At 43.2% G+C, this 21,649-nt stretch overlaps 9 protein-coding genes across 9 annotated transcripts; 3 read left to right on the top strand and 6 right to left on the bottom strand.

The window, feature by feature from the left end:
- Positions 1-1,558: 1,558 nt before the first annotated feature.
- On the bottom strand, positions 1,559-2,133 carry O0I10_010027 (uncharacterized protein; the record flags this gene model as incomplete). Its single annotated transcript, XM_058490010.1, has 2 exons — positions 1,559-1,933; positions 2,029-2,133. 2 exons carry the CDS (start codon positions 2,131-2,133, stop codon positions 1,559-1,561), a joined length of 480 nt encoding a protein of 159 aa, XP_058339245.1.
- Positions 2,134-3,203: 1,070 nt separating this feature from the next.
- Positions 3,204-5,678, top strand: O0I10_010028 (uncharacterized protein; the record flags this gene model as incomplete). Its single annotated transcript, XM_058490011.1, has 10 exons — positions 3,204-3,246; positions 3,306-3,646; positions 3,705-3,767; positions 3,820-4,300; positions 4,355-4,522; positions 4,585-4,919; positions 4,981-5,066; positions 5,123-5,229; positions 5,293-5,411; positions 5,466-5,678. The coding sequence occupies 10 exons, from the start codon at positions 3,204-3,206 to the stop codon at positions 5,676-5,678; spliced, it is 1,956 nt and encodes a 651-aa protein (XP_058339246.1).
- Positions 5,679-6,025: 347 nt separating this feature from the next.
- On the bottom strand, positions 6,026-6,964 carry O0I10_010029 (uncharacterized protein; the record flags this gene model as incomplete). Its single annotated transcript, XM_058490012.1, has 3 exons — positions 6,026-6,490; positions 6,555-6,787; positions 6,847-6,964. The coding sequence occupies 3 exons, from the start codon at positions 6,962-6,964 to the stop codon at positions 6,026-6,028; spliced, it is 816 nt and encodes a 271-aa protein (XP_058339247.1).
- Positions 6,965-9,136: 2,172 nt separating this feature from the next.
- Positions 9,137-9,590, bottom strand: O0I10_010030 (uncharacterized protein; the record flags this gene model as incomplete). Its single annotated transcript, XM_058490013.1, has 2 exons — positions 9,137-9,184; positions 9,249-9,590. 2 exons carry the CDS (start codon positions 9,588-9,590, stop codon positions 9,137-9,139), a joined length of 390 nt encoding a protein of 129 aa, XP_058339248.1.
- A 787-nt stretch (positions 9,591-10,377) lies between these two features.
- On the top strand, positions 10,378-13,068 carry O0I10_010031 (uncharacterized protein; the record flags this gene model as incomplete). Its single annotated transcript, XM_058490014.1, has 8 exons — positions 10,378-10,824; positions 10,882-11,039; positions 11,098-11,359; positions 11,496-12,371; positions 12,432-12,531; positions 12,586-12,752; positions 12,818-12,958; positions 13,018-13,068. 8 exons carry the CDS (start codon positions 10,378-10,380, stop codon positions 13,066-13,068), a joined length of 2,202 nt encoding a protein of 733 aa, XP_058339249.1.
- Positions 13,069-14,886: 1,818 nt separating this feature from the next.
- On the top strand, positions 14,887-15,102 carry O0I10_010032 (uncharacterized protein; the record flags this gene model as incomplete). The annotated part of the gene is made up of 1 exon (XM_058490015.1): positions 14,887-15,102. The coding sequence occupies one exon, from the start codon at positions 14,887-14,889 to the stop codon at positions 15,100-15,102; it is 216 nt and encodes a 71-aa protein (XP_058339250.1).
- Positions 15,103-15,959: 857 nt separating this feature from the next.
- Positions 15,960-16,528, bottom strand: O0I10_010033 (uncharacterized protein; the record flags this gene model as incomplete). Its single annotated transcript, XM_058490016.1, has 2 exons — positions 15,960-16,294; positions 16,351-16,528. The coding sequence occupies 2 exons, from the start codon at positions 16,526-16,528 to the stop codon at positions 15,960-15,962; spliced, it is 513 nt and encodes a 170-aa protein (XP_058339251.1).
- Positions 16,529-16,831: 303 nt separating this feature from the next.
- Positions 16,832-18,382, bottom strand: O0I10_010034 (uncharacterized protein; the record flags this gene model as incomplete). The annotated part of the gene is made up of 2 exons (XM_058490017.1): positions 16,832-18,249; positions 18,304-18,382. The coding sequence occupies 2 exons, from the start codon at positions 18,380-18,382 to the stop codon at positions 16,832-16,834; spliced, it is 1,497 nt and encodes a 498-aa protein (XP_058339252.1).
- An 804-nt stretch (positions 18,383-19,186) lies between these two features.
- On the bottom strand, positions 19,187-19,633 carry O0I10_010035 (uncharacterized protein; the record flags this gene model as incomplete). Its single annotated transcript, XM_058490018.1, has 1 exon — positions 19,187-19,633. The coding sequence occupies one exon, from the start codon at positions 19,631-19,633 to the stop codon at positions 19,187-19,189; it is 447 nt and encodes a 148-aa protein (XP_058339253.1).
- Between the last annotated feature and the right edge of the window lie 2,016 nt (positions 19,634-21,649).

Genomic DNA, 21,649 nt, shown 5'->3' on the forward strand with positions numbered 1-21,649 from the left:
GCATCTTGAGTCACACTGTTTCCGGGCCAAAATTCCCCAGGAGAGCATAGTACTATACAATGACATCCTTGACGTGCAGCCTTGATAATAATAGTATCGCCGAAAGAGGCTCTGCCACTGTATGGTGTTTGGTAAGTCCACTTGAATCCAACCAATCCCATCATAATGAACATCTTACCTTGTGGTATTTCTCAATAGCATCATTGCCTCAAATAAAACCGTATCTCCATGTCATCCATATTGTCTTGCTGCTGCTTCACTGTGAGCCTTGTAAATTAACAGGTTTCGCTTTGTAGATCCAATGTTATGCATACCATTGGGCCAACGTACAGCGTTCTTGCTTTGATATCAATGTCTTGTTGCTACCAGAGGTACCATCATCCAACATGTTCAACCTACCATAAACGCAATATGAGATAACAACGAAAACCAAGCTAAACGCGCTTGCGAACGTACACAAAAGAGGAGACATAAAGACTTCTTGTTGTGGACAACCCAGGGATGAATACACGCGACGCCCCCATTAGATCTTGCATAAGCGAGAGAACAGCAACCTACACACGCGCTTTAGTACCACAATGTCGAACCTGAATAGTAAAAGAGCTGCAGCGATTGACCGTACTTGTTGGATGGCAATGGAAGCTTGAAACATGGGTAGATCGCGCGAGTAGTTGTTGTAGCTGGAAGTGTCGCCATTAACCACCTGTTCACCCATCTAGATGTTGCATTAAGGAGAGTGGAAGGAGTTAATGAGCTGTAGTTCGTTAATGGAGAGTGGCTCACCTTGAATGTGTAAAGTGGAAGTGGAGAAAGTGAAGGTGTGCCCTTTTTGGTTCCCCTTGTCCTGGATACAGACACCCCGCTTCCCATAGTTACTCTTGTGAATACATGCACACCTATCTGCCTCGATCAACATGAACAGCTACTAGTCCCTTGTTATGTATCTCTGTGGCAAAAAGTGACACCAGCCTTGGTTATGCAGCCAAACTCCTGAACTTGGAGCAGCCAATGTGTAATCCTTGCATCAAACATGGACGTGTAAACACTCAACGATGGTATGCATGTATGAATCCATTGTCTCTATCATCATGAATAGCTTCCTCATCAATCGAATTTTGTGTATGAAGAACCAACCCTACCCAAAATTACATACCATCATCATCGATTTATGCAAACTGTCAACAACATGTGTAACCTATTTCACCTCCGTTAGTCCGACTAATCTTACAACATGTATCCTAAGTGAATAAAAGCTACACTACAAGTCTAAATTTTTTAAGATGCCACCATTTGGGGAATGTGAAATTGAACGTAGTCATCTGCTCTCATCCACCCAAAGTAAAGGACCACCATCATGATAATGGTCCACTTCTAAATACAAAATGATTTACAGGCAGCTGGTATTGTATAATGCTTCAGAGAGACAAAAGGTGCTATGTTTTTAATAATCATCATCATCATACACGACGTCTGCCATACAAGTAACATCTAACGGCGGTCATGTAACTAAAGAAAGAACCAGCATTGCGTACTTTGAAGGCCTCCAAACACTTCCCAGTTACTGATTTTTGGTTTGTTCACCGGAGGTTCTACCGCTACCAAGAACATCTTCAGAAGCATAACCAACAGCACTATCCATAAGTTCACGAATATAAAGCCCTGGATGAATAAGAGTTTGTCGCTTATCGGCAGAAATCAGTCTGGTACCAGATGGTCTTGTAACATGATCATCTTGAGCCTTGCCACGATTGTTAGCTCTGCGATTGAGTCTTCTCAACGGTAAGGCATCTCTACGAGAGGGTTTGCGGCCACCAGTGGTCGTGCCATCACCGGAAGTTGCTCCACTACCGGAAGTTGCTCCGCTGCCAAGAGTTGCTTCATTGTCAGAGGTTGTGCCACTACGCAAAATTGTGAAACAGCACGAGAAATAGCACTAGCATAAGCATAACGAGAAGATCCACGAGAAACTCCTGCTGCATCTTGTCGCTTATTGATAAAGGTCAGTCCGGTACTAGATGGTCTTGTAACGTGATCATCTTGAGCATCCCCACGATTGTTAGCTATGCGATTGAGTCTTCTCAACGGTAAGGCATCTGCTGTATGCACGTGGATTGCAATGACCAGAACGGCCATAAAAATCACTGTAAGGAAACGCATGATAAATCTTTTAAATGAAGATACCAAGTACCAATATTGCGACCTTTCAAAAGGTGGGGTTTATAGAGAATTTCTTGGGTACATGCATGACAAGGAGATACAGTATCATCAGCAACAGATGCAAATGGTATTCTAGATCAACATCTCTAATACATTGCCAGCAACATCATGCAGCTAACTTTTGACCTTTTGCAAAATGATGTATATGCATGAATAGTGCGTATTTACTTTGGGTATGTCCTTTTCTTTGATGGCAGTATGTGGTACTTTGATCCTTAAGCAACTAGTACGCCATAACATCATCTGTAGAACACTAATCCGTTTCTTTCACAACCCTTATAGAAGAATTATATATGCTATTGAATGGGATGAGGAGAACCTAGCAATACATGGCTGGGGTCCAAGCTTCATATCTGCTGTCAATGATGATCGAAAGCTGTCACGTATACAATGTATGCTGTAAAGCTCCTAGATCAAGGGACACATAAGTGTATGAGAAAAAAGTCGTTGCATGGTTGTAAATAATTATGTGCATGCAATACACCCTGAATCATTTCTCTATGCAAAACGGAGGGATGTTGATGCTCATAGTGACGAAAGTACGTATGCAACCATCGATCCAAGTTCTTGAGTATAATACATGCATGAGTATTTTATTGATTTTGCAGTGGATAGCGATAGCGATACGTATCATCCGATAGCTGTGAAAAAGGAGGAGCAGTACATGGGGCCCATCAAAGCTTGCCATCTAATGATTAGGCAGGGAGTCAAGTGGTGAATGTTCATATAGGGCGTATATGTGAAGATGATCCTTTTATTAACTTAAACGAGAGACGCAAGGGATTCTACATATGGTTATTGCTGGTGGGCAAGCGAAGATCGATATGGATTGCTGGTCCGCATGTGGTCGGAACGTTTCATTGGTCCAAAGCTGGTAGGTTGCAAAAGCAACCACAAAGACGCGCTGACACGACAACACCTTCACCCAGTTTTTTGTTGTTGCTGGTCTACTACACCCGCTCTCTCTCTCTCTTTTTCTCTGGAAAATGGCTGAACAAGATGATGTCCCTTCCGAGTTGTATTACCTTGGCAAGTAGTGTTGTCATTGTTCTTTATACTTTCCTTGTTGCTAACTCATTGCCCATTAGACCCAGAGTTTCCACCACGTTCTTTAAAGACATACCAACTCAAAACGATTCTAGCAACACATGACATTGCTGTGCCTGCAAAGTCCAAAAAGGCAGACCTGATCAAGTTGTTCCAGGAACACGTGGAGCCACGACGTGGTGCTATTATTGCCGAATACAAGGGAAGGCAAGAGGAAAAAGAACGGCAGCAAAAGGAACAAGAAGAGAACCTTGGGCGTGGTCGTCGTCAATGGATACCTTCTCGACGTGTCAAGGAAGCCATGGAGTTGGGACAAACGCCAAAGAGACGAGCTGCGAAGTATAATGACAACGAGGAAGAGGATGCAAGACAACCCTTACGAGTAAGTAACAAGAGGGAGGATCTATAGGATCGTGCTGATTCATGTATATGTACAATAGGATAAAGATGGTTTCGTGATCCCTGAATTGCCCACTCATAAACGACCCCAATCAACTACCAAGGTATGTAGCGAAAGCAACAACAATAGTAATGGGAGACTGATAGCGATTGTAGGAACCTTCTTTTACAGCACAAGACTCGTTTGCATCTTCCGATGAAGATTTGGAAAAGGATCAAAAGATGATGCGCGACAAGGTCAAACGTAAAAGACCAACGCCTATGCAACCATCGCCCCAGCAACCAGAGCAGCAGCCACAACCACAACCACAACAACCTGTCATCAGCACAAGACGTTCTACGCGTGGTACATTCACTGCTCAGGATTCTTTTGCATCATCAGATGAAGAGAGCGACATTAACAGCAAAGTGGAAAAACTCCATCAACGTCGCGCAGTAAAAGTGACTCGACGACGACCTGCACCCGTTACTAAAACAGCCGAGTCCAACAAAAAGACACAAAAGGATGATGATGAGCAGGAATCGGATGATGATGAAGAGTACAAAGCAGACAGCAGCGATCATGAAGAGGAAGAAGTTGAATCGGTGGATCAAAATGGAGCCAATTTGATGGATGAAGTGGCATGGCTAGTAGAAGGTAATATAAGGCTATCATTGTTGTTATGGATAAAGCGCTGACATAGATGAGTAGACAACGCAATGCATGAAACTCGTATTCTGGGTAAGCCACGCAGCGAATGGTACATGCTATTCGGCTATCTATTTCGGGCGTATCTCGGATTGGTTTGCTTGGCATTATTGGGAACAGCAGTGACCGTATCAACACGTGCCTACAATGGATATTGTGATTCTGGACAAGGTAAGCAATGGCGAGCGTAATGCTTTTGTAAAGGACCGGTGTTTGACCTTTTTCTCTTATAGATGGCATATCCCACATTTCATGTATCCCGTGCCCTGATCATGGTGTATGCTCCAATGGTCAACTCCAATGCCCACCTTTGTATCATGTTCATCGCCCTTGGTACAATGCCTATGGCTTATTACCGATTGCCGATGAATGTATGCGTGACTCTGCCATGGGACGTGCGATCGACTCTACCGAAAAACAAATCAAGCGTATCTTGGCTCGTGCTCAAGGCAAAGAAGTTTGTGAACAAGTGCAAATGGGTGGTCATCTCGATGATAGTGCTGTTGCACGCATGAACGGTACAGAGCTTCATGATACCTTGTTACAAATGCAACCTGCTACAGATGAAGTACGTGCATATGAGATTGAAAGTAAGCTGCGTTCGATATTCACTCGTTGTCCTTTTTTAGGAAATCGATGCTGATACATTCCAATTGATTGTTTCCAACGCTATTACACAAGCTCTGGAAGATCCCATGATCCAGAAAACAGAAATGTAAGTAGATCAGGAATGAGAAAAGGACAAAGGAGCTCACAAAGGTTCTATTACAGTGGTGGGATACCCTACTATAGTACCAGCAATGCCGATATGCCACTGTGGTGCTCTGCAACAGTGTTGTTATTGCATGTACCTACTCGTACCAAGTATATCAGTATAGGTAATGAGGCGGCTATAGGAGGGTGTGCATGAATGGATGGGGTTACTCATTTCGATATGACAGGTGTCTTTATTGGGTTCTGGATGGTGGTTTATGCGGTTTACAAATACCAGCAACACTACAAGAGGAGTCAGCGTACAAAGGCCAAGTTGAACCAAATCCTAAATGCTCTCCAGGAACAGGTAATAGTTTAGGTAATGAAAGAGAGGACACATGTGTTAACTTTTTTTTACTAGTTGAAGAAGCACAAGGATCATCCTGAATCATACGATCGTGGTATTCCAGTCTCACAGCTTCGTATTCAGACAAGTGCAGGACGTGTTAATGAAGGCGATGAAGTCAAGGACTGGCTACGTGTGGTCCATCAAGTCAACAAGCATCCACAAGTACGTCGGGGTCATCGCGAAGTAGCAGGCGAATTATGTGAAATTTGGGAATTGGCTCTCTAGGCTCTAATTCATGCATTTTTCCTCATCCTTTCCATCATCCTTTTACACACACACACACGCACACATGTACATGATGTATATATTCACACACACGCCTGCCATTGCATTTTACTTCTCTATCCAACCTTATCACCCGCTCTTTCAAGAGATTTTGTACAAATAAAAATTATCCATCTCAAATGCAGTAGTACTATACACTTTCTTTGGCAAGAGAGGGAGAGAGAGAGAAAACACAAGACATTATACATTTTACTACATGATCGAGCGAGGAAAAAGAAATAGAGGGAGGAGAATGATGATGATGATGCGGTTGATATGAAATGATGATGAGGGGGACGTTTGTGAAACTAATAGTATCTTCCTCCACCATGCACGCCAGCATTATTTTGCTTGTAAATATCATAACTATCGTATCGACTATCGCCGCTGACTTGGTACTTGTCTTCATACATACCACCACCTCCTTGATAATAATTGCCGTATTGATTATGAGAACCAGCCGTGGTGGGAGTATCAGGTGACATGTCATCTAGACGAATACCGGATTTGCGACGACGACGACGTTCCTCTTCTTCTTCAGGATCACCATGGATAGCACGCGTACACAAGATGGTGATACCATTTGTCAATGCCAATAATTCAACAGCCAAGGCGGCAAAAAGAACAAGATACACGCGAGTGAAACACATGTGTGCATACTGATTAAGGGTATCGTAGCAAGGAGGCTGGGTGGAAATTTGACCGGAGGATGGGTTGCAAGTATCGGTGACAGCAGGTTGATCCATGGCATTATTGTATCCACAGCATTCAAACTACATACCCAACAAAGGGGATCAGCATATACACACACACACTTACATAGGTGGATAAACATACCTCGTTTTGCAAAGTTTCTCGGAATGAATTGGTACCTGTACTCCAAAGAGGAGCTAAATAGGATGCAGTATTGGCGCCTTTTTGATACACCTTGACACCAATGACGACTTGAAAGACCAGAGCAATCACGACAATGATCATGTAGACGATAATGATTCCTTTACGATGCTTGAAGGCTCCAGCAATACCAAGCAAAGCTGCCAAAACGATAATGGCACCGAGAATAGCAATGACTATAAAGGTTGTTGCTTTAGTGATCTCTTCCATGCATGAAGTTGTTGCCCCGTATTACGTTTAAAAATCAAGGGTGGAAACAAGATAGCTCCCTTGAATCCATCTCGAAAGCCTATCACGCCAAATGCAATAAAGGCAACACCGAGACAGGCAACGAGAAGATTGGTAGTCAGCATGTAGAGCTTGCTCAGCCTAATATCATTGGTTCAAATGAATATTAAATCGTCGTGGTTGCTATGGTGAGAGGTTGTAGCGTGCTGACCTTGCGCAACATGTTGCAGCCATGACTTTAAGATTTCGGTAAAGGAGTGGTGTGGGTCGTAGATTCGTGTGGAATGACCGTCAAAGACGTGTGAGTGAGTGGGTGTGTAGGTAAAAAAGTGGTGTTGATAATAAAAAGAGCGGGAGCGGGTGTTGTTGTCGTTAGATATAAGGAGAAGGAGGAGGAGGGAAGGAAAGAAGGAGGAGCAAGTTTGATTACAAGAGCTCCAAGACGCTTAATAGTCTCTACTGCACGCTAGATGAACCATCTCTTTTTTTAGTTTTTGGTTGTACGACATCAGCGATCCACTTTATAGGCAAATGCTGAAATGAAAAAGAACGCTTGCACACACTCAGCCGGAGTCAAAAAGTCAACTCATTTGCTTCGTTAATGATGATTTGCTTGGCTTGTTGCTGGCACTTGGGCTCATCATAGCTTATGTACAAAGACGTAGAATGGATATACGTGTGTGCACGTGTGGAGTGGAGGCTAGGGAGCAAATGATGCCATACATGCATATAGTGTGTGCTGCATAGATCATCCCACCAGCATACGCACGTTTTATACGCATACATGGACATCCACCACCGCCATACATAGTATGGAAAAATAGGAATTACGTGAGAGTGTGGATAGGTGGATGGCTGGGTACTGGGTGGGTGTGTGAGTGTGAGTGTGAGTGTGTGGGTGTATGTCTGAGTGTTGTGGGGTGATTGTGTGGTAGTGAGCTTCTCCATTGAATGAACCATTGTTACACATTGATCCTGCAGCGAACAACCGTAATCATGTTTTTCCCTCAATGCATTCATTGTGCAGCGAGCCACATCGAACATGCCATGTCTCTGCACCATCATCCTTTATTCAAACCACGATTGCGCAATGCTAGTAGGTGAGGCTTGATTTGCTGATACCAAAGGTGATGCGATCATTCTCGCTGCGTATCGAACATGCATACGCCAATACCAGGACTAGGTTTGACAACATGGTAAGTCGCCTTTGTAATAATGGGGTTGCGCATTGGGCGTACAAGTGATTGATTTCCCTGATAGATTTCTTAGTATCACCTTGTTGGCCGATGTATGCATAGACAACATTACATGTAGGCTCCTCAGACTTAATCTTGGTATATGCGCCCCATCACTTTATCAATGCATCATCCCCAACAGATACAAATACCCACGCTCACAATGCACAATAAAAGGATGTTGTCGCCGTCCATCGCACGCCTACACGTCTCTTTCTTCTGTCATGCTTTTTTAATTGCTTACAAAGTCAAATCACCAAGGTTTGTGTGTTCACATCATTCAACTTGAGAACAAGCGCTGATCCTTGTGGTCATTCATATATAGTGCTTTTCATTTTTATTCTATACTCACTGGCGATCGTTGTATTGCGATATTGTATTCTTTTAAAGAGGTAAAGCCTGATCATGTTCCTTGATGAGTCACTACTCATGCATGCCATCTTGTTACTTTCGATATAGCTATCTCCCTTGATGCATCTGCAAAAGTTGGTTTCGATGCCATAATCTACATCGGGTGCTGAAAATGACATGGTGCGTTTGTCATGGTGCAAAGAACAAACAATACCTCCCTTTGAAACCCTTCTCGAGAATCTCGCACAGTCTTCACTACCCAAAAAAAGAGACTCTCGCACAGTTGTCCTTAGCGTGGCTCTGATAGCTTCCGCTTTGCAGATAGGCTTACAGATGCTAATGTAGCTGGCGTACGATCACATTCTAAAAAGCATTGCTATGATATCGATATCTAGAATCACATTAAACTTTCCCCCCACCTTTGATATTATGGACTTATGTGTTGGATCAGCAGTGATCAACAAAACTACACCATTAGCAACAGCAGGATTTGTGCCACCATCCATTCTAATTGTCAAGCTAAATCTATTCGCGGGGGATCAACTTTTTTTAGTTTGAAGCTAACCAAGGACTTGACATGAACGAGAGAAAGGCCCAGATCACTCTTTTCCCATCACCACCACCACCACCATTTCATCCAATCCAATCACACTCGCAGGGTAGCCATAGATAAGGTACATAGATAAGAAACATGCTTTATGGTTGTTAATTCTAAAATGGTAATGATGACTTTTGTTTGGCAGCTTCCTTTAATTTGTCCTAGATAAACCCCATGTATATCAATATAAACCATCCTCATCATCATTGTGATCTCAATCATTACCTCCTTCCAAGCTTGAATGGTTTGAGGCATCTTTTCCAAGTTTTTGCGAATGGTTTCTTGACGTTCAGCTCGCATACGTTCGTGTTTTTCAAGTTTGTTGGGTTTGGTGCGAAGGGGTTTCTTTGATGCAACAGGTGGCAAACCAATCGAGAGGGGATCGACACCTTCTTGAATGCAGGCCTTTCGCAAATCAGCTTGCACTCGCAAACTCACTTGAGGTGGACGCCAGAATCCCTTTTGCTTGGCTTCATTCCATACGTATTGTGGTTTGACATCGGCTTCGGTCAAAGGTTTGCTGAGGCGTTGAAGGAATTTAGCAGAGAATAGTCGTTTGCTGGACATTGTGTTGTGTGTATATATGAAATGGCGAGGAGAAGAGGAGGAGGAGGGGATGCGACTGCTTGTTTTGTGTCGGAAGGAGAAGTGAGAATAAAAGGAACCCAACAACATCGGTTGGAATAGCGGGGGCCTGACACAAGCCTCCGTTAGCTACACACAACTCCGTGCATGATTAGATACCCACTTGCATACAATTACAACATACATTGGCATAGAGTCGAATGCTATAAACATAGTTGTCAACAAAAATGATGGATTTACCATTGCCGTGTCGACCCCTTGCATAAAGGACACCTTTACAACAGAGCCACTATGCTTCTTTCCGATGACAGCAAGGAGGATGGATATTGACATGGCCTTGTTTTGTGTTGGATCATGTGTTGAATAAATGCTATCCTGCTCTTCGTATGTGTTTTAGATGTTGTCGTCATGCTCTTTTATTGTTATTGAGTTCTTTTATGAAGGAAGGGTATGATGTAGGATGCGCCATGGATCTAAGGATAGAAAGAAGCAATTTTAATCGTATAAAAGGGTACATAGTAATAGTAGTTCATATCAATACATACAACAAGAGGCGCAGTGAGATAAGTGCAAAAAGACCAAAGTGAAAGGAAAACAAAACAAAAAAGGTCGGAATGGAGAGAGAGAGAGAGAGAGAGAGAGAAAGTGTGTGAGGAGGGGGTGCAAGTGTGTTGTACATACTCCAATTTTTCTCTCTTTCTCTCTCTTCTCTCTTTCTGCCTCCTTCCTTTTCACTCACTTGACACACAACCTGCTTTGGTATTCAACTATGCCAGACAACACCATGGCCATCACTGGCGTGACAAAGTCTACAGACGGCGACGAAGACCAATCTTTACCCACCATGCAGCAGCCCAACCAAGAGTCGGCATCAGTGCAATCCCTGATCACCATGGAGGAGCTCGAAATGTTCCAATTGGTCAAGCAACATGTGGAAGCCAAAGACCTTGACTACAACGACTTTTTAAAGACCATACATTTACTCTATACCAGCGGCGTATGTGATGCCGAGTTCCTTGTGCAACAAATTCAGCCTTACATTGGAGACGACGCGTATCTCTTTGACTGGTTCAAATCCATCTTGGGCTTGCAAGCATCTCGTCGCACATCCATTCAGCCAACCATCACTTCAAATGATACCAAAGCATCGCCATCCATTCAAGAAGCCGATCACGTGGATGAATGTACCACAAGTTATCGCTACGCATCCAAAGAAGCAAGTATCATCTGATATATACATAGCATGATGTCCCAACTAACAATGTCTTTATAGTGGAAGGAACAACCATGTACAGGCAAAGACGCCCTATGTCATGAGGTGTTGAACAATGACTATGTATCCCATCCAATATGGCAACGAGAAGATAGCGATTTCCCTGCCACCAAAAAGAATCTTCACGAACAAGAAATGCATGGCTGTGAGGAAGAGAGGTAACAATACAAAAGGTCCATTTCATAGTGCTTGTTTCTAAACTCGTTTTTCCTGTAGACACAAGTATGATTCAGCGATTGACATCAATGCGAGTGCAGTTGCCTATTTGGAGTCCATGATGGCAGCTGCGGCAGGTGAATTTGCCATCAAGGAGGAGAAATTAGTGTTGAATTCCGTCACCATCTCAGCCATCAAGCGAGTCTATGACAGTCAAAGAGCTCAAGAGGTCCTCGGCATGCTTCAAAAATACCCCGTTCAGATTGCTCCCATTGTTATAAAGCGATTACGTCAAAAGGGTGCTCAATGGAAACGAAAACAGGTACATCATCATCATCATCATCATCATCATCATCATCATCATCATCATCATCATCATCATCATCATCATCATCATCATCATCATCATCATCATCATCATTCCTCTCTCTTTCTCCCACTAACAACTTTTATTGTAGTATGAGTTATTACCGATATGGCGAGAACGAGATGCCAAGAATTATTATCGCGCACTTGATTATGCAGCCTTGACGTTCCGAACAGTGGATCGGAAGGCAACCACCACGCAAAAGATTCTACAGGAGATCAAAAATAGGCAAGGGCATTGGGCATTTGAGTATGGCGAAGACATGAGCGTGATGCAAGATGTGGTCCACGTTATCCTTTCGTATGCAACACGGCATCATGCAATTGTCGATCGTGATGTTATTCGAAATTTCCTTCATCGATTCATGCCGTGGTTATTTGGCTTGTACGGCATTCCCGAATTACAGCCTTCATCCTCCGCCTCCTCTTCCTCTTTCTCTAACACCATCAACAATGATACCACCACCTCATCATCCTCGCCATCACAGCAACAACCTGCTGCCATCGCATCTTACCCGTATCCATCACTCCAACCCATCGATGTACTTGCTCAATTACCATCATCATCACAGCACCAACAACAACAATATTTTTATCATCTCACGCCAACATCACCATCATCATCATCAACAACACATTCAACAGCATTTCCTTCCAATCATACCCTTCATGATCATCATCGACCTATTTACCTGAATCACGCGACCCCTCTGGCAACACCACCTTCATCCGACCATGTAGACTTTGATATCGATGACGATTTAAAGCAACCTCTTGTCATTCTCGACAACAGCGATGATGAGAGCTTGGGTCAACGATCGACTTATTCAAGATCATCTTCACCCATTTCGTTTTCACCCCCCGGTACATCAGGTACCACATTCGAGTCCCCTTATCGTACCGGCTATCCTAAAAGCACATGCCTCTTTTGCAACGATGACTTTTATTGCTTTATTCGCTATTATCAGGCAAGTAACATGACTCAATACAAGCCAATACCTTTAGCTAACTAACACACTTGCGTGTAGATTCTTTATGAACGTCTCTTGTATATGAAGAATCTCAATCGTCCACGCTATGTTAATTCCGTTGCCCGAAGACTCAAGATGGATCAGCATTTACCAAAAGGTAACCAAAGACCGTCGTTTGATGATGGCTTTACTAAGATATGGATGTTTATAGAACCCAAGGACAAGACATATTATGAAGAATGTCTTGACGCCATCGACAAGCTTTTTGGTCGTAAAATAGGCGCTGCCAGATTTGAAGAAAAGTTACGATCCTTGTATTCTGTGGAAGCGTACCCCATGTTCACGATCGATAGACTTACCATTGCCCTCATCAAGAGTGTAAGTTGATAATAATAATAGCTAGCGCTTCTCATTCACGTGGATACTAATTCCCCCATTCTTAGATCATTGCTTTTGACTCCAAGGCCAGGGAAGCCGTAAAAGACGAAAACAACCCTGTATTTTTCCAAGAATTCAATGGTGGTATCAGGCTGCAACTTTCACGTGTTGTGGCACAAAACAAAAAGCTCTTTGAAATCAATATTGTAAGTCAAACCATCTATGATCATGTCGCTGTGTGTATTCACAAATCTACGCTTTATAGGATCATGCCCATCGACGCGTCGCAATGACGGATTGGTCTGCAAAAGACTAGATTGCTTTGAATAAAAATAGGCCTTTTTCATACCCCATTCGTTGTTGACATCGTGTCATGATCCTCATCGCGTATAGCTCATTCATCACCATGCTATGTATCAATTATAAGTTTACTGCTAAGACAATAAACAGAGCACATGTGCTATCAAAATCAAGTGGTCAATGCAGATGACACATATAACAACAGCCTTTAAATCCAATGCATGAATAATAGAGGAGCCCCATTTTATCTTAGCCTGGACCAAGTAGCCTTGTAGATCATGTAGTAACAAGCGTAAGGTTCAACTATGCTTTGCACATTCATGCATGTATACCAAACTCATCGATGCTTCATAGGATACTTATTAGTGACGTGCGCTTGGCAACCATCCACTGGTCTACGTGATGAGCCATCAAAAGGATGAGATTATGGATGGGTCATTGGAACCATCATCTTGACCGTAAATATCAATCCTTTGGCTGTCGCATGCTCGTACGCTCCCCTTACCCATATTGCTTACCATTGAACCCTTGTCCTTTCACTGGTACTGATTTATACATGGATGGGCTCCCGTTTTCATTTTATTTAATACCAGCGGCTCAACACATCCAATAAAGATACACGCATAGAATAACGTGATGAAGCAAAAGTAAGTGGTTGCTTTCAAGCGGAATCTCTGCCACGACTTCTCTCGATCCCAGCAACAACACCATGCATCCTGCTTTGCAGTCTCAACATCTTTACACAACGTCACTTGCAAAGGAGAAGCTAACGATCCAACCAGAGTGTTGTTGACAAAGCACTCATTGAGCTAGTACAGCAGCATCATGCAATGCACGTAATTGGATAGCAAACCCTTGTACGGTTTTCTGCATCACCTATGTGATGTGCGTATTTGCTTCCATTCGTTCATGGTGGACATCGTACCTTCCTGTAACTAAAACGATGATGACCTCGCTAATGATACGGCGGGTGGCATGTATCTCACACCATTCGTAATGTGGGTGTATGGGGTTCGTGGTGGTTGTACCTACTACTGTAGGACCCAGATTCTATTAAAAGATGCACTGACGCAGGTACATGCAGATCGCGTTGCATCCCATTTATGTGTGTTGACCTTGAACGTGGCTGCTGTATACAAACACAATCCCAATGGATGCGTGCATGTTTATTGTTCTCTTCGCCATGCTGCAGCACGCAGCCATACGTATACTACACCCATTGGCGTACTCATGTAATTCATTAAGGATGGTCATGGTGACACGTATTATGACTCCATCAACGATCAAAGTGGATACAGGAAAGATCACAAAGGCAATGCATGGGTGGAAAGTAATATTAATGCAAGCAATGCGATGTATGTATGTACTGCTGATGTTGCATGCGGCGTTACGCGTATAATGTAATTTGTGTGCTTGTGCAGTAGACTTTTTATAGATCAAGCCAGCAATGCCTGAGTGATTTATTTCATTCACGTTCAATGCTTGAAACGATCAACCACCCTGGTACAGTGAATGAATCATCTAATGTCTACGTGGTATTACATACACAGCCTTGTTTGAGTGATGATGATGTTGATAGTAGCGCCATGGAAAATGGTGCCTTGCATTTTTGTTGTATGTATGCATGCTCTCAATGTAAATAGAATCGTGTGGTGTTCTACGGGCAGTTATCGTTCTTGATGTTTTGCATAGACATGGTTGTTGTCAAAATATCCTTGAAAGGCCGTTGGTTTCTATATCCACGGCATCAATTAGCGTGTCCTCGTTGGTTATAAAAGCAAACGGAATCATCCAATATCAATCATCATTCAACACACACACACATACACACAAGATGGCCTTTAAGATTCTCCCATTTTTTATTGTTCTCATTGCCCTCGCATGCGTGAACCATGCTGCTCCCTTGGTCCGTACTAGTATGAACGTCAACAAGCGTGATTTTGATCTCGATGATGATTGTCTTGGTGATGTCTTTGACAAGCGTGACGAAGAGGAACCAGCAGATAGCCCGGAGGACATTCGTGATGATTTGATGGAGAAGAAGCGCTGATTGTAGTAGTATATAGTTTCCCACATGTTAATGAGTATAACTTGCTTTAAGGAGACCTTCCTTTGTTGAGAATAAATACCTTCACTGAATCGAACGGAAAAGAGATGGATGATCCACACTGCATGCTCTCACTCGCCCATGGCCTTGACACCATTCCAATAAGTGTCTCACTTGATTGCTCCCAAATCCATCCAAATCCGTATCATGGCAACCACCTTATACGCAATCTCGTGGTCTCCCGAGCCACTTCATGAACCAAGTCTTTGGCTTTGGTGCCCATTTCATTTGTCATGGTGTTCATCTGATCCTCGTCCAACTGCTGCATTGCGTCAAAGCTCACGTTGCTACCCATCAGCTCTTGTTGTGCATTCCCTCGTTCAGCAGCAACATGTAGGTATTGGCGTTGATTGTTGCAAGCTGCTCAATGTATTGGATCTCTAGTGTGCTTGTGCTGCCGTAGTAAGTAGGCTCAACAGCGCAACCTCATGAATCAATTTGTCAAAGTAAAATGATCCCAACCATACCATTCCCTGATACCATAAAAGATACCCTTTCCACACGTTCCGTTATGATGATCCTCTGATGTACAAAAGTGTAAATAAAGATGATTCAGTAGTAAGTTTATTCTCTTTTATCAGAATCCAAAGATACATTTAAAGTGCCTGGGAGCCATGCATGATGTTGTCAACCTTGGTATTACACAACTAGCCTCCTCACCCAACCCCGCCATGACTCAATCGGCATTGACCGTTCCGTATCCTTAGTTACCACCATTCCCCATAAATACATACACAACAGAGTGAAAGAGAATGTCATCTATGCCAGGTCTATTAAGGAATAAAGATAATATCATACATTTAGAACCAAGATGCGATCCAAGAGGAAATGCCACTGCTTTCACCCTCTTCCAAAACGGATGAAGCGGCCACAGATGATGATGGTGATGATGATTCTTGTTCCTCTTTTTCCTCCTTTTCTTCCTTGACCTCAGGCTTGGATTCCTCCTCTTCATCATCGTCGTCATCATCAATCTCGTCGCCATACACATCAGGATGCTGTCGGAAGCAATTTTGCATATCACGGAACTTGTCAACACAATCAACACCCTTGGGTTCAGCATTCGAATAAACAAAGCAACTAAAGGCAGCCTTGAATTCTTCACCACATGGACCTTGAGCCATACCTCCTAGACCTTTTCATATCCATAAGCTCTCTGCATTCGCTTTTCTAAAGAACCAAAACACTTACAGGGACAATCCCAGTTGATCTCGCCAGTCTCTGGATCGAAAGCAGCAGCTTGATCATTGTCTTCTCCTTTGGATTCTTGCTCATTGCTCTTGGGGACCTCAATTTCAGGTTGTTGTTCAACATAGTCCTTGTCGACAAACAAAACTTTGTCCTTTCCGTCTTGCTTTGCGTATGACATTGTGTGTATGGTTGTGGGTTGGGTGTGGTATGTAGAAGAAAAATAGAGAAAAAGAAGTGTGACCCTGGGTCGGGGTTTGTTTGACAGTGCTTTAATGTTGCTTTGATTGTACACACACACGTACACACCTACTCCACTGAATTTGTAAGCAAAGAATGAGATGGGTGACTGTGGCAACGGGCCGTTTATCGGACCAAGGAGATGAGATAGACAACTTTATTTACGCAGCGAGATGAGGAGAATGGTATATAGGAATATATTACAAATGATGGGGATAAAGGGTAATGATGATGATAATGTTGATTATACAAGGTTGCCATGCACGCGTACACGATAAATACAAGTAAATTCATCCTTGTCCCAATTACTAAGAAAGCGAAAGACGATATCCCGGAGAGGAGGTGAATCGGTTTTAAGCTTGAATGTTTGAACTGGTCCAGTAGCATTGTCGCCAATGTTGTACTTGAACTTGCCGAGATAGACAGCTTCTCCCCTTATAGATGCAGCTGGATCCCAAGGATATTTCCACGTACCCGTAGGCTTTTGCGTTGTCAATCCCCATACCTCGAAATCCTTGGGTGCACTACTCATGTCGATGGCTTGATGAGGATCCACGTGATCAATGGAGACTGCGTTGACCGATATTCTTTGACTCAATCGTACACCAAGTGATCCATATTGGCCAGCCATGGGCCAACATTGTCCAGGATGAGTATCGGGTAAGAGTGCCATGACGGGTGAGCTGGAAGGTGAAGAATGGAAGAATGATCGATGCCGAATAAACCGATAGAGACCATATCGCCATCCTCTTTTGCTGTCTTTGTCAAATGATGCTGTTGTATATCGGACGAGCACACGTGATCCAAGTGTAGCAAGAGCAAAATCGGGTGATTGAGCTTGTCGAATCATATAACGATCATCCATTGTCTCCATTAGTTCCTGAGAATCAATACGTCCAGTGTCAGGGTCCAAAGGTATCCATGAAGGTAATACTGAAATGATGGCATCACGGAATAATTCCACGTTTTGTCTTGCGTTGTGCACACCCTTTGCTTGAGAAGATCGATTCGAAAGTACATCTGAACGCCATGCTGTAATATCTTCCTTGTGCCCAAACAACAATACAGATAGAATCACTGCATAAATCACGCCTGCCATTATACGAAAGACCATTCGCACTTTCCCTTGATCCGTATCATCCTCTGATAACAGCATCCTTCTTGGATTGATATAATCGCGATCCTTGTAGAACCCAAAGAGTTTCAACACGAACATGCAAGAGTTGGCAATCAACGCAAAGCACGCCATATCAGCAAAGGCAAACAATGAATACACCAGCTCCTTGGATAAGAAAAGCAACAAGAAAATGCCGTAGGTCACTGCCATGTAAACACTTTCGAAACGAGGTTGGATATACGGCCATAACAATCCCTTTCGTTGTTGTGGTGAGGATCGTTGCTGTTGCTGCTGCTGTGGTTGCTCTGGTTGCTGTTGTTGACTTTGAGATGGTGTTGTAGCAAATCCAGAATCCACCGCGTTGCTTTGTCTAATGCCGTCGTCGTTGTCATCGTCATGGTCGTCGTCATGGTCGCTATGGTCTTCGTCATCGGATGGCATAGATGCACCAAGGATAGAGAACTGGTTGTGGTAGTCGTCATAGGTGTCAGGATTGTTGACAAGATCGTCCAGTTCTTGAAGAGGATCCAACCAATCTCCACTCACTATGAAACCCATTTAGAATAAAGCGAGTGTGAAGACTTTTTCTTTTTCCTTACATTGTCGACGAGCCACCTGTCGTTCCCTGATGGATTGTGTAGGACTGTAGTATGGATGTGGCGATGCGTGTAGAGACATGAGGAGGAGGAGGAGGAGGAGGGGGGAATGAGTGAGTGAGAGAAAGAAACCACTGAAAGCAAAAACACGCGCTCTTTATGTCGCCCTCAATTGATCATTCATTGTCTCTGCCTAAAATTATCCCATTGTATCCTACTACACTATCAATGAATGAATCGTACGCACGCTTTGTAAAGGGGCAACCAATATTACTACACTACTAAAAAAAGAAAGGGCAACACCAACATCCATCTTTGGAAGCACCAAAACAACCTACCCAACTGTACTTCTTTATGCCATCGGACAATCCTTTGCCCTGAATCATCCTCTTCTTTGTTGATGACTCCCATCCTCTTGATCAAAGTGACATGTTCATTTGACATGAGACATGGTGACGCTGATACTCCTCATGGACACATTCTACAAAAGACAATACCATCAGCGTCAATAGTAGTCAAAGCTTTTTTAGGCGGAAGAAACCGAGTTTTTATTTCAACGCACGTCCAAGAGCGGTACGAAGAAGGAGTTAAATATACATTTTGATAGTAATAAATGATGTGTATCTCAACGCTGAGCTATGACGCATTGAACTTGAGCAAAGATGATTTGAGGCATGAAGGCCTTTTGATCGAATAACCATCATCGCCAGTGAGCTTTCCATAATGTCTCCAGGGTAATTGCCACAATGGTGGAACTGGAGATAGTTGGGCGGACTGGGAGGAAATTGAAGATGATGGAGAGCTTGAGAAGCAGCGTGGCCAAACAAGGGACCACACCACCAGTTTCTTGGAGCGGCCGAAGAGGAAACGATCCAAGGTGTCTGGTTCAGAGGTGCATAATGGGCAAGTTGGTGATGAGAATGGGTTCAGAAGATACTTGTGAAACAAGACACGACATGGCACCTTGTGTTGTAAAGAGCGATTCTTTGCGCTTGTGGTCAAGGACAGGCTCCAAAAGTGGTTCCAACGAGATGGTGGTAGTGGAGGAGGAGAGTCTTGGCGTGCAAATGATTTGGGGTTGGGGATGATGGTTTTGCGGAATGGCTTGCGCTTCGTAATTGACATCAAACTTGAGGCATGCTATCAAAGTATCGACGTTGTGATCCATTGTGGCAGGGTTAGGTACACCAGGGAACAGTGATGGAGGTACACAAGCCCGACAAGCGAACGATTGGTAGCTGAGAACGTGTTGATCGAGTAAATGTTGAAGGCGATGAATGGAATGAGGTGCCTTAAGACGTAAACACCCCATATAAGCATCCATCTCAAACATAAGTATGCAATGTTGGGAAAGAGAAGCCAAGCTCCTATGCACAGGCCAAGAGAGAGGATGGACCAAAGGGTTGAGTGTATGCATCCAAAATGTGCATTTGAAGAACAGTACTTGTAGCCAGCATGACTTGATCGAGCTGTAAAGAAAATTGATCCATGGTATTGCACAGCATGCGTACAAAGGACACTGGAACCTGAAATTCCTTGGGACGCAAACGTTTGAATAATAATAGTAGTAGTCAAAGCAATGCTAGAATGATAGGATATCATCGGAGGTGATGTTCCCACCTGATATGCGTGACTTTTAGATTGACTAAATGATAGTCTTTTATTGACACTACTCGTTAATCATGCTGCATTGAAAATTTAGAAGCGAGAGGTGGGGTACTTACTCCAACTTTGAAATATGAAAAGGTTTACATCTATGATGTTTATCTTCGGAGATAGGAAATGGGTAACAATAAAAGTACGGTGAGACCTGAAGTGTGTGACTCTTTGATTGACTTAAATGATAGCCTCTTATTACAACTAGTGGTTAATGTATTACATTGATGATTTCATAGAGAAGGGTGAACAACTTACTCCAGCTAGGGAGAATTACAACATTACAAGGTTAAGCTATAGGAGAGACAATAACGAAAAATCAATGTCTATGTACATATAATGTTCTATCATAAGTGAAAACTTGGGCAATGGGAAAAAGGTGGTCTCTTGATGGAGCTATCAAAGATCGGTCACACGAGATTTAACCCTTTCACATTATTGTTATAGGGTCGTGAACTGTTGCGTGTCTATACACACAAGTACAAAACAAAAGGGGATAAGTATACAATGGAAGCTGGCACAAGTACACGGTGTACAATAAAAGATGACTACCAAAGACAAAGATAGTGTATGGGGATGAATGTGTGTGTATACGCGTGCGGTACAAGAATAGTAAAGATGATAACTACACTAAAAGATCCACCATCGACATAAGTATCTTCATCCTAGTAGCCTTGTCGCCGTCCTTGATATACATACATGAGTGTGGGATCTCACGCTGGAATAGAAAAACGCTATGTCAAAGGAAGTGTACGATATCAAAGGAAAAAGAGATCCGTTTTATTACTCAAGCAATGTATTGTTGTTTATATATGCGTGGGTGGGGTGTGTGTCTAGCTGGATTTGGGTAATGTCACAAGGTGGCTATACGATGACCACAACAGCATCACGCTCCCCTTGCCAACCAGGTGAGACGTTGTCACGACCTTGTCTGACAATGTAAGCCTTCAAATGAGCACCATTAACCCGTCTTTTCAAAATCTTTCCATCAGCAGTCGCAAGCAAAAAAGTATTGTTGTTGAACGCTGCTAACACGCAATAAGGAGTAGGTTGAAGTGTGGGGTCGAACTTCCCTTGCTTCTTGTGGTTGAGTCGAAGGACCAGGATTACAATAGGGAACATCTACATGAACTGCAACTTCCTTTAGTGCTCAATCTTCATCATCCATATTTCGATCTCGCAAATAAAACACAAGTTTCATGCCCAATCTTCTTCCGATTTGTTGTATGTAGATTGTTGCTATGATGTGCAGGTGGTTGAATACCATACAGCAACTCGTAAGGTGATATCCTCAATGTTGAGTAGGCCTTGGTACGGTAAGCATAAAGTACAGTCTCCAAAGCCCAAATGGTCATCCCAATGTTGCGGGTGGTGGTAAGCCAACTTCTTCAATCCTTGCACGATGGTGCCATTCATCTTCTCGACCTTGCCATTCGTTTGTGGATGATACCGAGCCGAGAACTTGTGTCTGGAATTGACCAACTTGATGAAGGTGTCAAATATGGGATTACCAAAGTGAGATCCATTATCGGATAGAATGTACGTGAGGGGGTCAAGCTTGCAGAACAACTCCTCGTACAAAAATCTTGCCGCTTCAATGGCATTAGCTCTTGACACAGCCCTCGCCGCTAGCCACCTTGTATAGTGTTCCACCACCATGATGAGATACTCCTTACCTCTTATAGACGCAACG

The sequence above is a fragment of the Lichtheimia ornata genome, assembly GCF_029851405.1.
Source record: "Lichtheimia ornata isolate CBS 291.66 chromosome Unknown scaffold00063, whole genome shotgun sequence".
In the NCBI taxonomy this organism is placed as follows: Eukaryota; Fungi; Mucoromycota; class Mucoromycetes; order Mucorales; family Lichtheimiaceae; genus Lichtheimia; species Lichtheimia ornata.